General features: G+C 34.2%; 1 protein-coding gene across 1 annotated transcript in view; it reads left to right on the top strand.

The window, feature by feature from the left end:
* GABRA4 (gamma-aminobutyric acid type A receptor subunit alpha4) overlaps positions 1 to 4,115 on the top strand; it is a 63,279-nt gene extending 59,164 nt beyond the window's left edge. The window contains exon 9 of the mRNA XM_002917013.3: positions 1,686 to 4,115. Within this exon, the coding sequence (XP_002917059.1) occupies positions 1,686 to 2,219 (534 nt within the window). The 3' untranslated portion in view covers positions 2,220 to 4,115. The remainder of the gene's footprint in view (positions 1 to 1,685) is intronic.
* Positions 4,116 to 15,371: the final 11,256 nt, after the last annotated feature.

Genomic DNA, 15,371 nt, shown 5'->3' on the forward strand with positions numbered 1-15,371 from the left:
GGATAGTGTAAGCTCTTTAAATGTGGATATAACTTATTCTTCCTTATATTCTTCACTGTGTGTATGACATTTCAAAATTAATGTTAATCAATTGACTATTATTTCATTCTGTAAAAAGAGACTCAAAATCTGAGGATTAATTGACATTTAAAATGTGCTTTGTAGAGGAAAAGTACAGGGTAAATAATGGTATCTTTAGCTTTTATGTTGACGTCGACTTCGGTTTCAATCGTCTCCACCAAAATTAGGAGCCATATGTTAGACTACTCTTTCTCATGAGTTCAACTGAAACTGCTTCGAAGAATACACCAGACTGACATGAAGAATACTTTCCAAACCTCTCACATCTTACTTTGGCTTTATATTTTGTGAAGCTTTTATTCTTTCTCTATTTAGCAAATTTGAAGCAAATATATTAGATATGGATTAAACACTTTCAACCTGCTTGATGGGTGTGGTTTTGAAAAAGGATTATATTTGTAGAATAAACATTTCTCTATAAAATGAGCTGTCAGCTAATGGTATATGATATCATCTGTGATATTCCTGTAGGCTGGCTCTTTCTAATCACCCACTTGTGAGCTGGTCTTCTTCCTCTCCTTCTTCCTCTTCTCACTTACCATGTATTTCATAAAATGGTAAGAGGAGAGGGTATAGATGGCAATTATAATATACCCTTAATGTAGCTTAGAATAAACATAATTAAGGAAGAAATGTTTTTCCAAAAAAAATCATGGTATATTCTAAAGACAGACATGACTATTTTGGGAATCATTTGAGCATTGTTTTCCTTCATTAGCATGGACAGTCTATAGTTGGCTATCCAGTTATTTATCGTGCCTGTGAGAATATAAGGAGAATTAATTTTAATCTTTATCATGCATCTGTATTCAAGTATAGTCTTTTTCTACACATAAAATAATTTAATGGAAAATAGTGAGTTCCATATTGATTTAAACACCCTTTCTTGGTAAATAGTTAGAATTCAGATGTTTATGCAATGGTATGGTGATGCTGTTTATATGTCTAATGTAACATTTATTTAAAATTAATGCTCCTTTGTATTTTTATTATTGTGGTGAAAACATAAAATGCATTAGGATTTCCAGATTTTATAATAATGTGTATGATTGCCTATGTAAGATTATGAAAATAAATTTCAGGGATTTGGAAATTTAAGCTTTTGGAGTTTCCTTTTTCTTAAGAAATGTCACGCACATATGGATAGTCATTATTGTTATTCTGTGCACAAGAGTGAGTTCAGTTCTGTTTATAAAACAAGCATACGTAACACTCATTGAAGGGTATACAACGTAACACAGAATATCATTTACAGTAAAACGGAACAAAGAAGTTTTACAGCTATCATCATGATCTCCTAAAACAAAATCAATCATAAGTCTAGTTTATAGCTCTAAAAACCAAATCTTTCTATAGATTTAAATTCTGATTACTTATATTAGTGGACAATATTTTGAAACAGAAGATTTTTGATTCAGAGTTTCAAAGACATTCTTTTTTAGTTAGGTATTTTTAAGTTTTTACGTCAAGCTGAGTGGCTATAGCTTATTAATAACAGTTTCTTTTATAGAAACAATGAACTTTACTTATATGATCCCTTTACATTTTGTATAAATCTACAAAAAAATGACATAATCAATGTAATTTTTAATATACCTTTTCAGAACACAAATGCCAATCTGAACATGAGAAAAAGAACAAATGCCTCGGTTCACTCCGAATCTGATGCTGGCAACAGGACTGAGGTGGGAAACCATTCGAGCAAATCTTCCACAGTTATTCAAGGATGTTCTGAAGCCACATCGAAGTCTTACTTAGCTTCCAGTCCAAACCCATTCAGCCATGCAAATGCAGCGGAAACAATATCTGCCGCGAGAGCACCTCTAGCGGCTCCTCCTTCTACTCCTAGTAGACCTGGGTATGTGTCCCAACAGGCTTCCATTGGATCTGCTTCTACCCGCCGTGTGTTTGGATCAAGACTGGAGCGAATTAAGACCACCATTAATACCGTAGGGGCTTCTGGGAAGTCGTCAGCCACCACTCCTCCCTCTGTCCCACCACCGTCTGGATCTGGCACAAGCAAAATAGACAAATATGCCCGCATTCTCTTTCCAGTAACATTCGGGGCATTTAACATGGTCTATTGGGTTGTTTATTTATCTAAAGACACGATGGAGAAATCGGAAAGTCTAATGTAATTTTGTTGCTAGAATAGTTTCCTAAAAGATGATGAACTTAATGCAGAATGCCTTTTTAAATGTTTTTAAAGATAAACCATTGTTCTTTATTAGAATAAAAAGTCTATGTAATTTTTACATTTAAAAAATTCAAGCCAGTTATTTGGAGAGTTAATTCATTCCTCAGTGAAGAGTGAGCCATCTTTCATTGCAGAAAAATGATTTGAATAGAATCAATTCAGCATTCAAATTAGATGAATTGCAGACCATCCTGGAAAGTTGGGACAAGAGAAATAGGGCTATTAGAGATATGTGGTACCTATTTATGCATTGAAATTCGAAAACAGACTATGACATTTTAAAATATACACTATGAATATCAACCAACCACCCTAAATTTCCCAGTGGCACTGCCCTTAATCAGAATTATTTGTCGGATATCCTATGAGGTGACCTTTGGAGATCCTTCTAGTATCTGCAAGAAAAGGACTTTATCCTTGTTAAATGAAACATTTTTGAAAGGAAATGGAACAAAACAAATACTGACCAATGAGTGAACCCTCTGCTGCATCAAAAACAAAAACAGAGATCAGGGGAGATGTGTTCCCTGTCTTATGTTGGCCAAACAGGACTTAACACTTGACTTGAAAATCTGTGCTTTGAGCCAAAGTTTAACTCATTGTATGAATTTTTTTGACAGTAGTTCATTCAGTTATGTATTCTTTAACATATACTTATTCAGAGCCTCCTGCATTCCAGGCACTATGCTATACACTGTCTCTCTAGGAAAGCTCTTTCACCTTTACCTTCGATATTACTTGAATAGTAGAACAGTCAGTGCATGCTACCGAACCATAAACTAGCAGAGGACATTGCATTCTTTAACAGGAGAAATCTATTTAGAGTCTGAGAGCATCTTGAAATTATTTGTTTCTCCTACATTATAGAGGGTAACAAATTAGCACAGCTTCAGCAACTGACTTCAAAATACAGTGGAAATGTGTACAGATTGTTCTCTAAATAAGAAGCACTGTGTACCTAAGAGTAGAAATCTGGGCACTATAAGATCATATAAATTGTCTCGAATTTGATCAGAATAGTGGGATAGAATTTGATCAGAACCATAGAATCATCAGAATTAGGAATTCAACACAAGGCCTTTTAGATGCTTTTTCCAACACAGATCTCTATGGCTGGTGAAATGCTAATCTTCTGGAGAGTTTTTGTGTTGGTAGTTTCTTATTTCTGGGAAGTTTAGCGTTTCGGGGGAGGGCAGTTTTTGTACAGTTTCATAACAAAGGTGAGTATTTTAAAATGAAAAGAGCAGCAAAGGAATGGAGTAAGGAAGAAAAATCATAGCCAAGGGGTAGGATTCTGCTGACTCTGATAAGCAATTTATCAGGATTTTCATGTACTAACTTTTCTTTTTCATTACATAGGCTTAACAACTTAATTGAATTTCTTGCAGCTGTCTTATGAGGCTAAATCTAGGTCTGTTTTTTTGTTGTGTTGCTTCCAGATTTTTCTTCTTTATTTCTTTCTTCCTGGTCTGGGTTGTGTGAATGAATGTGTTCCAGATGTTTGGGGGAACATTTTGATAAAAATGGCCACCTTCCAAGCAGAATCTCTCATTTTTTAGAAAAGAAATGATTTTAATTAATTGCTGTTAGTTTTTCAGCTATTGCATTGCCTTGGAATGGTTGTATATGAGAACTGTGAAATGTACAAATGCCAAATATTAGTTGTGAGTCATATCTGAGAATTCCTCTTTGGCTATCACTTCGAGTATGTCCTAGAATCACTAACAATTTTAAGGCTGAAAGATGCTTTAAAAATCATCCAATCCAAGTCCTCACTTATAAATTGATACCAGTAATATGAGGCCAAATAAAATTTGTATATATGTATATATTTAATAAAGAGTACTTGTACAAAAAAGCTTATCATAAATTATTTTACGAATATAAGTAGATTTCTAGCCTTAAAGGCAGTGCTTGAAATTATTGTTGGAGGCTCTGATTATTTATTATTCCAATGAAATTACCTTATTTCTTTAGTGAGGAATATACTTCTTGCTTATCCATTGGCCTATTCTTCAGAACTATCTTATTGGCTTTCTTTTTTTTTTTTAAAGAAATTCTTCTCCTATAAATTTTATAAATTTTAAAGGGGTAAAAATTAATGATATTAGATTTGCAGTCCAGAGATCCAGGTGAACCCATAGTTTTCTTCTTTGTATATGAAGAAGATTTTAAAATAAATCAGATGGCCAAATAAAGAGAAAGGGCAAAATTAACTAAGGATTCTTAATTGTTAATGTGAAGAATAAATTGACCAGACAGTTTAATCATTAGTATAAAAAGGAATTATTTCATTTGCACATAATAATAATAATAATGATAATAATAATAATAATAATGCATAGTGTATTTTCCCTAACTGAATTTCATCAAATCAAGTCATGGCTACATTTTTTTATTTTGGTCATAATTCCTATCTTACCACTAACTCAGAGCTATGTTAAACAAAGCACTTTTGTGAAGAACCAGTCACTTTTTACCATTAGCAAATCCTACGAGAATCATTAGGAGAGCTCAAAGTCTTGCCAATTTGTGAAGAATTCTGGCTGAGAATGGTAACTCTGCATGTCTTATCTTTTAAAGATGAAATTCAGAACTGCCTTATTCAGTACCAGTATTTATATTGTAGCTTTCAGCTCCAAGTTGGACCTTATACATAATTACTTCCAATTTACTCCAGGCATGACTTAAGTATAATAGTATATTTATATGATTAATATGCAGTTAAAAATGACTTGCATTTGTTCATATACAGAGTATTTGAATAGTGTTTTAAATTGGACCCCACAAATCTCGAATCAGGATTGGCGAAAAGCAGAGCCCCTCTCTTAACCGATGGAAATGAATCACAGAGAGGCCGGTAACAAAGACAAAAGCAAGGGGCTGGAATTAATTTTGAAAGGTCATTAGTGACTTCACTAATAGTGACCTCAATAGTGACCATGTTTCAAGCAATAAGTAAAAAGAAAAATTTGTTTGTGGTTTATTTTACCCGTGAACTGGTCAATTCTGCCTGACCTAGAAAAAAATCCGCATTCTTCACTCTAGGTTTTCCAATGGTCCCCTTTTCTAGATTTGTGAATAACCTGCAGTGAAAAACACCAGGTGGAGAAATGGATGACCTCATTTCAAGTTCTGACTCTATTGTGATTTTAAAGGAGTCACTTAACCTCTCTGGGCTTGATTCCTTATTTATAAGAGGATGGGAGGATTAAATATTATCTAAGCTTTCTTTTAATTTTGATATTTTCTTATTCTCATAGTAGACTAAATACAGAAATTTCTTAGAATATATATACTCAAAACTTTGTGCCCCTAATAGATGTTTATGGGGAAAAAAACTTGATTTTAGTTTCACTACGTAATTACTTTAAGCTCATGACTTGACTCAAGCTGTTTCCCTTACCTTAAGAAAACCAAACCAAAACAAACAAACAAACAAACACCCACCTCCATTTAGATTAGATATTTTCTACCCTGTGGAAGATTTTATTCTTTAAAGAATTTTAGTATTTCTCTTTTCTGGGTATTTATTCATGCTTACTAACTGGGCTCCTGCTCTGTTTTAGGTACTATGCTCATTTTTAGCTATACACAGAGAAATGAAACTGGTTCCTTTCCTTTTATGTGGTCCCAGCCTGGTAGTGATAATAGATGTGTAGACAAGTAACTATGGAGTATAGTAAGTGCTTCAGCAGTATAGAGTAGAGCTAAGCCTGGGGTGATATGAGTGAACCCACCCTAAAGCACAAAAAGTATAGAGGGGCATCAAAAACCTTAATAATCAAGATAAATAATATCTTGAAAGAATATTTTTAAAAATCAAAATTCACACAAAAATCTATGATTAACAGAGTACCCAAATTTTAAATAAATATAGGCTCAGTATTAATATTTTTTTTTTCTTTTGCATCAGGCTTTAATATTGTTCAGCCTGGGACTGATACAGAGGATGGAAAAGGATGCACATAATTTTATGATTTTATTTATAGGGAGGAAAAAAGAGTGATGGCAGGGAAGGCTTTACAGAGATGATTTGAACTGAATTGTGTGGAATAATGTGGAGTTCTAGCCCCTCTGCTGACTTCTGCAAACAAACAAACAAACAAACAAACAACAAGAGTACATTTTTACCACCTCCTGAAGCACGAAGAACTCTTACTACACAAACTTCCAAGTTGTAGGACAGAAAGTGAATTCAGGGAAGTGAAAAATGGTGATGTTGGAAAGACCTGCTAGAGCTGGATTAGAGAGTTTTATGTCAATGACTAAAGAAATTGGATTTGATCCTGGACTAGTGGCAATTTATTGAAACTCTTGCAAGATAATAAGATGAAAATGAATGTGCTATGCTTCTGTTTTAGAGAACTCACTTGATTGCTGTATGAGCTATGGAACAGAGGGCCATGAATCTGGACATCATACAAGAATCGAGATGTCTCATTTTTCTTTTCTCTCTCAGTTAATCTTAGCATTTCATTTCTTTTTTTAAATCCCAATGACTTCATTGTCATTTGTGAAAATGATACATAATTGTTAAAAACAAAGATAGGCATTGCAGAAATTTAAAACAATCTCAAAATCCCACCCCCAAGAAAGTGTTAATATTTCATGAATATCAGGCCAGATACTTCTGTATGGATACGTTTGTATAGAAGAGTAGAGTGAGTTGTTGATTAAAGGGCAGTTTTTTAAATTTAGGAGCCAAATATTTCGTATATGAAAGTTGTTAAATAACTGAAAAAAAAATTGACTCTACCTTTATCTAAATTTAAGATTAAAAATTCTAGGGTAAAACTGGAGAGAATGTTGAAATTTAGATAGTGTTGAATAAAACAAGAGATTCTGGGGACTTTGTGCATTTTTATTACACATTTCAGTTTTTATTTCAGGAAAGCTTTTTTCCTATAGTGTGTCTAAATAATTTTTCTTTTTAAGTGCTAATTATGTTCAATCTCTTTTGCCTCTGTAACTATTTATAATATTTCTTGTAATCACTTTTGTGTTTATAAATTTGTTGTCAACTTTTGTGAACCATAACCCAAGTGAGTTTTCAGTTGTGTTTATCCTAGTTTGTAACCTCTAATGTAATTTTGAACTTTATAATGGTTTTATTCTTTTCCATTGCTTTCTTGGTCTATGCCATTTCATTTTTTCATTTCTTTCTACTGTTTTTAGAATCTATTTTTTTTTAAAGATTTTATTTATTTATTCGACAGAGATAGAGACAGGCAGCGAGAAACAGAACACAAGCAGGGGGAGTGGGAGAGGAAGAGGCAGGCTCATAGCAGAGGAGCCTGATGTGGGGCTCAATCCCATAACGCCGGGATCACGCCCTGAGCCGAAGGCAGAAGCTTAACCGCTGTGCCACCCAGGCGCCCCTGTTTTTAGAATCTATTAAAACATTATCTTTTCTTAGAGCTTCTCACTCTCCTATCAATGAGATCATGTCTGTAATTTGAGACTACAAATAACTCTTTATATAAACTTTTCCTCTGTTTCCTGAAAAAAATTCTTTTCCTCTGGTAAGAACTTCGTCTGCTTTTTCATTGTGTTTTTGCTTCCTCTGACTGTGTTTCAGGCTGATTTCTTTCTATTAATCACTGAATGAAGCCAGCCATTTACTGAACTCTATGTGGGAAGTGGCGGGGAATGAATCAGAGCTGCCCACAGCAGCTATTTAAATTTCAGATTTCAAGCCCACCTCCCCAAATCTGTTTTAACTTCTGCCCAGGGACCATACTTTTCTCTATTTTTGACATTTGGTGTTCCACGTGGCTCACAGTGTAAAAAATCTCCCAGTTTTCCTTTCTTGGTGTTGTTAGCACTCTAGTGATTTTCTCCCCTTCCTCCTGTCTCCCACGTTCACGCTAGTCATCTGTTTTACCCAGTACGCTGTTTCACAACTATCAAATACAGTCTATCAGCAACTTTTTCCTTAGCCCCATATTCCACCATTTGGGGCTATGTAATGAAATTCTGTAAAGACAGATTTTGTTTTTCTCTTGCCTGTCCATTTTCCATCTCATGGTGGCTTCGCACAGTCTTTGAAGAATGTCTCAGGACCATGACACTGAGTGAAATCTAGATCCTATCCAAAATGCTCTCCAGTGAATGTCCTTTCTTCCATTAGTGAAAAATGTGTCCCTGTTTGAAACCTATTTATCACCGTTTGCTGTAAATTACTTATAATTACAGATGTGGTTTCATTTTGTTCCTTTTTTAAAAAAAATTTTTCATTATTTATGTTATTTTTGGAAGGATTTCATAGGAGAACAGTGAGTTGTAAATGCCTTTATTTCACCATCTTCAACTGAATCACCATCTATCATTTGTATTTCTGTTAGGCCAGGGGTTGACCAGAGTATCTTTTGCTGATGTTTTTGCTGACAACCAGAGCTCTGTGGTTTTTCCCTTTCGTATATCAGGTGTTACTGCAATCAGGTAAGAAACCTGGATTAAATCTGTAATAACACAGTTGATAGAAGACACTTCCCTTTAAGGGGAGGAAAAGAAATGATAATAGTAGGAAATAAATATTATTGCAATTAACCTTTGACTGCATATTTTTTTTCACTCTTGTATTTGTGAACGGTATGCTGTATTCCGTCCTTGCCGATGTCTGCCCATATAGTGGAGCATGTTTGTTGTTATTTTACTGATTATGTATACCGTTTCCTACTGCAAATACACAATAAATCAGAACTTTAATTTTTCTAGATATACAAAATTATTGTTGGTTGATGAAGTAGGGTTTTATAATTTTAAAGGAGTTTTACTGGAAAATGAATCAAAATCCAGTTTGCGGGTGAAGCCATACTTCATGCTATAAGACATTGAATTGCTGTAGTAAATAGGAGGTTAAAGTTTCCACTGGTTCATCCTTTAATGAGGAAAACTCCCTAAAAATTTTATGCTAGAAATATTGAGAATTGAAGAAGGAATAAAGTATTCCATTTGGTTTTTCAATTGTAGTGTCGCACAAACTGAGGAATAAAAACTTATCTGCCTGCCCTGTGAATAATTTTAAATTGTTTGTTTAATTGCACAATTAAAAATCATCCTCGTTATGGGAGTAAAGAAAAATAATAATGCATATTTCATCATATCATGAAAAACAAATTTGTTATCCCATGAGCTTTATTATTTTTGCTCAATTGGAATAGCAAATAATAAATCATGTTATTTTAAACAATATAAAATTTGGATGAGATACACGTGTTTTCATTTCATGGGAAGAGTTTTCTTACAAAGTACACACTTCCTGAGCTTATAGAAATCACATTTGACCCCTTGAAACTGATGATTTTATTTTATGTAAGATTATCACCTCAACATATTATAGTAAAGAACACATAGTCATTATTATTTTATTTTTGCAAATTTGTTTTTTCATTTTATTTATTTTTCCATCATAAGTATACCCTTCAATCCCCATTTTTGGGGGATTTGTTTTAAAAAGATGAAAACAGTGGTTTAGTATTTTAAAATAATGCATCGGGAAATGATTTTTTAATGCCCTTTAAGCAAACTTCTCTTGCTTTTCAAAGCTAAACTTATTATTCATGGTAATAAACTTCCTTTGCTTCTTAAAAAAATTTATATATGAGCATAACATTCTGGAGTAATTCAGATTTCAATTTTTCACTAGTGGATGAGTATTTAAAATGAAGAGGATTTAAATTTCTATAAAATTTGATCACAGATACTTATAATTTAAGATAAATGTGTTGGAGCTAAACTCTGGGATCATTAAAATACAAACATTGTATCTAATGCATTTTTTTCTATTTAAATTTAAAACAGTAAACATAAATATCTTTGGATTTTTTTTTGGTTTAAGAATTTTTTCTGTTTATAAGTATACTTCCTTTAAATTGGTCACAGGATTGTTTTGAACATGATATTTCACTTATTTTTTTAAATATTTTATTTATTTTTTTGAGGGGGGTGCAAAAGGAAAGGGAGAGAGAGAATTTCAAGCAGATGCCTCACTGAGCACAAAGCTGCACACAGGGCTCAATCTCACGGCCCTGAGATCATGACCCGAGCCAAAATCCAGTCAGAGGCTTAGCCAACTGAGCCACCCAGGTGCCCCATATATTTCACTTTGGAAGCCTTGCCTCATTCATGAGTATTCCTAGTTTTCACTTACCTCTAGTTCCCTGCATGACCATCATCTAGACTGTAGTTCTGCCAAGTTTTCAGGGTCAGAAAATTCTTTGTGGGTGATATGGATGAAGAAGAAAAGTGATAAGACCCATTGTATTTGATGTGGTGCAATGAGAACCTTACATATGTGATTTTGATTGATCAGAGAGGTATCAAATGTATATATATATGTCTTTGTTTTTATTCTGATGCATCAAAACGAATAAAGTAGAGCAATCTATAACAATTCTAACTTGTGAGGCCAAAGTAAATGTCTGAGAAGCTGAATGAGGTTAACTTATAAAAATATGTGAGCTTATGCTTTTCATCTCCAGCTCAGCATAGTAGCTGTATTTATTTTGTTGAGATGAAGTGCTTTGAACACTCTGATACATTTAATTAAAGTTTTGTTTTTGTTTTTACATTTTATAATGTATCATGAAATATTTTGAATGTAACCCTCCTTGTTCTGAAACAACTGTTTTCTGAAGAAAAATTCAGGGTTTTGAAAATAAAATGTACCTAAGAGAAAAAAATTGACCACAGATTTTCCACCACACACACACAGACACACACATTCCTGTATGAGTACATACTAATAAAATACGTGAGTACACGCAGTATTCTTTTTTGTTGTTGTTCACTTTTATGACATGTTAATTAAGTCCCTTCCGTATTTAATTGTATTTGTGCACGGATGGACTGAATGTTTGTCTCTCCAACATGCATATGTTGAAACCCTACCCCCATATCATGGTATGAGGAAATAGGGCCTTTGGGAGGTAATTCGGATGAGATGAGGTCATGATGGTGGAGCCCTCATCAATAGGACCAATGCCCTTCTAAGAGTCACTAGAGCTTGCTTCCTCTCTCTGTTCTCTGCCAAGTGAAGATACACTGAGAAGTGGACAGTCTGCAGCCTGGGAGAACCTGACCACGGTGACACCCCGATCTTGGGCTTCCAGCCTCCAGAACTGTGATAAATACATTTCTGTTGTTTAAACCACCTAGGTTATGGGATTCTGTCATAGCAGACTAAACTAAAGGCAATTCCTTACTCCTTTGCAAACATTTCTATTAAAATTTTAATACTCAAAGTGTATAGCACCTTTGTTGTGTAGTGATTTCTGCTATGTTTTTCTTTTTTAAAATTTCTATAGGTCTCACTAATCACCGTGTTTCCAACTGAACTGAATACTAGGTAGAAAGTGCCTGCCTTTTATTTTCAGTATTGATAATAGAGAATGTAGAATGATGTGGAAGAAAGAGGAAGTCAAGATCAAACAAAACCATTCTCAAACACAAGTATCAGTAGAGCAGTAGGAAAAATAAGGTAATGGAATACGTGGAGGTATTATGACTTTTCAAACTGGATTATTTCAATTGTTTATATTATGTTAATTTCCTTTGTTTTAATCATTGGTGAGTAATTTCTGCATGGCTCATTTTTGAAGTAAAATAGTTAAAAGTTAATTTTCTTTCCGACTAATTGGAAGCCAGAGATCACTGCTGACCACTTGGTTATGAAAAACACTGAGGCGGTTCAATAATCATGAACTTGTTTACAAGGTTACCTGACCTATATTATCATCCTCTGTGCATTCTGAAAATTAATTTCTCTACAAGAAAAAATGAGTGAAAGTCTTACCATTATATTCGACCATGTTTTCTTAAAGTCAAATATACATCCATCATGTGAGTACTTAAAGGGTATCCCTCTCTTGTTATTCCAGAAAATGTAAAATAATGTTACCTATTTAACATTGGTTTGGATAATGTTCTCATTTGAAAACTCTTCAGGGTAACATTCATCAGCTTGGTATTCTAGGCAAATGGATTCATGTATTTGTATCATTAGTGTTAAAATAAATGCTAACGAGTGGCATCATTTATTAAGGAAGGACCATATGTCTGCTGTGGAATAATATTATTGTCAAGATGCCTCATGTGCATTTATCATTTGAAAACTAAACAGACTGACATGTGTACTTTTAACAGAGGAAGATATCTTAATTGGCACATTACTCCAACATTCTGATACATTTCTATTTCTCCTTTGGTTTCAGTGGCCAGGATTTGCCTACCAGTCCTTAGTGTAAACATAATGTAGTATGGTATCAAAACTCCTTCCCTCCCAGTTTATGGTCTCCTTACCAGTGCATGGAGGGTACACAAATCCCTTTTTCTCCAGTCTGAAAAATGGAAAAGGTAAAGGCACTATTCTCTTTTTGTATATATTTTTTTATTTCTATATATTTTCAAATGCATAATTTTCTAACCAATACATCATTTAATATATAATACTCTTCCATAAATGAGAACAATATTTTTTTTCATTCATAAGTAAGACTAGGTCTAATGTTTCCTTTAACAGAAAAGCAAATATGATGTAAAAAGCTATTACTCTTTATTTTGGAAAAGGTTGCATTGTGAATAGAATAATGCCTCTGGCCACTCTAAGAATAAACCATACATAGAATTGAAAATGCCCTGTAGAGATTGTGCTAACTGAATTATTCAAATACATCCCTCAAAGAGCAGATCTAAAATGATGGCATTCTTCATAAAGGTTGAGTGATATGCAATTCATTTTCCATTACACAATTACTCCTTGCATTTCTGCTCAAGTGGTGGCCTTATTTCCAGCTCCTTGGTCTCATCTCTCCAGCCGCACCCGTTCTACATGCTGATGTCAGAATATTTCTGTGCATTTCACACTTGCCTAGTGTCTCTATTGGCTCTCCATCACTTTTGGGATAAAAAAGGAATTCCTTACTATGACATTCAGGGCCTAACACAACCCACCTCTAATGTCACCTTCATCCTTTCCTTCCATCTGTTTTATGATCTAGCCACCAAGGACTACATGAAATTCTCTGAACACTCTCTGAAATTCTCTTTGTGCTTTTTCAAGCTAAATCCTTTGCCTCACTTGCCTTTTTCCTGTTCTTGTCTTGTTGACAACTTCCTATAAGTCACAGCCCTAATATTTCCACTAACTGAGGCCATCTCTGATTCTCCTTAGCAGAATTAATCCATGGCAATTTCCCATTTCTCCTACTACTCTTCTGTAGTAACTTTCATATGAAATTATGGCATCAGATCTGTTTTTTATTTGTAAAATAAATAAAAATATTTATTGAATATACTTGGGCAAAAAAATGAATAGCATACCCTCTTTGATCAAAAGTTCACAGTTTTGGGATGCCTGGGTGTCTGAGTCAGTTAAGCATTTGCCTTCAGCTCAAGTCATGACCTCAGGGTCCTGGGATTGAGTCCCAAATTGGGCTCCTTGCTCAGTGGGGAGCCTGCTTCTCCCTCTGCCTGCTGCTCCCCCTGCTTGTGCTCTCTCTCTCTGACAAATAAATAAATACATCTTAAAAAAAAAGTTCACAATTTTATAAGTTTAAGAAGATTAAAATAAATAAGCCCATTGTCTGATGAAAAACTGAGGTTCCTAACAATTTGTAGGTTTCTTTTATTTTTTATTTACCTATTTATTTTTGAGTGGGGAGGAGGGAGGGGCAAAAGGAGAGGGAGAGAGAGAATTTTTTTTTTTTTAAGATTTTATTTATTTACTTGACAGAGAGAGAGACAGCCAGTGAGAGAGGGAACACAAGCAGGGGGAGTGTGAGAGGAAGAAGCAGGCTCCCAGTGGAGGAACCTGATGTGCGGCTCGATCCCAGGACCCTGGGATCATGCTCTGAGCTGAAGGCAGACGCTTAATGCTTAACGACTGAGCCACCCAGGTGCCGAGAGAGAGAGAGAGAGAGAGAGAGAGAGAGAGAGAGAATCTTAAATAGGCTCCCTGCCCAGCACAAGGCTTGATGCAGGGCTTGAACTCATAACCCTGAGATCAAGCGTAGGTTTAGTTTACTGGGTAATTTGAATTTAGTTGCATGCCAAAGAGGACAGTATGCCAACAGTAGCCTTCAGTTTATTTATGCATTTGGTAAAATAATATTTAATTATTTAAAGATGTAAGCAAAACAAAAAACTTTGCACGATCCCAATTTAAGATTGTGTACTATGGCCAAAAAAACCATTTTTAATGCTTTCAATTGAAGGTATTATTGTGGGACTATAATCGTAATTCTGACATTTACTTGGTAGAAATTGGAGGGGGATTCATATGTATACATTTCAAAATCGTTGTAAGATTGTATGTATTTTTTTTAAATAATAAATATAAGTTTACGGTTCTTGACTGTCTTTTCCTCACATACCCCTTGGTGAAAGAATATAGAAAAAAAAAGTTTTGGCTTCACATTATAGCATGGTTGAAAACTCCTCTTTATACCCCTGGGAAATTTTGTCATTTAAGTGCTCAAATAAATTTGTCATTCTTTGACAATAATCATGCTTTGAATTACAAAACATGACCATATAAATTATTTTGAAATAAATGTTCAGTTAAGTAATTGTAGGATAGAATTGATTCCACTAGTTTCAGAATTGACATTACATTGTTGTTCTATGAAAATCTTATTTTAGTATAGTAGTGCATTGCTAATGGCATGCCTCCATGTACCAAACTCCCTCCTAGAGCGAGAGTAGGAAGAAGACATGGTATGAAGGAAGTAAAACCATGAGAAAATATGAAACAATGCTAAAAAGTATTTTGAACAAAATTCCACAATGGTTTTTAAAGTTAGCAAGGAGTACAATGAAATGAAATACTTGACAAAGCAGGGATGCCATTCCACTATTTCTAGATCAATTTTCAAATTTGTACAACTCAAAGTTAAACTTGGGACACAGAAAGTAAGTTTAGGTAATGGACAGAATAGAATGATGAGTCTTTTTCAATTAATACACTGTGACATATTTAAGCTTGTTGCTGTTCTTATTTCTGAATTGTTTGCACAGAAACGTAGATACTTAGTATAATTCTACTGTGCACATAAATTGCTGTTGCTGTTCTATCCAGCCCTATTGAGGG

This window comes from Ailuropoda melanoleuca, chromosome 11 (genome assembly GCF_002007445.2).
Source record: "Ailuropoda melanoleuca isolate Jingjing chromosome 11, ASM200744v2, whole genome shotgun sequence".
Lineage (NCBI taxonomy): Eukaryota > Metazoa > Chordata > Mammalia > Carnivora > Ursidae > Ailuropoda > Ailuropoda melanoleuca.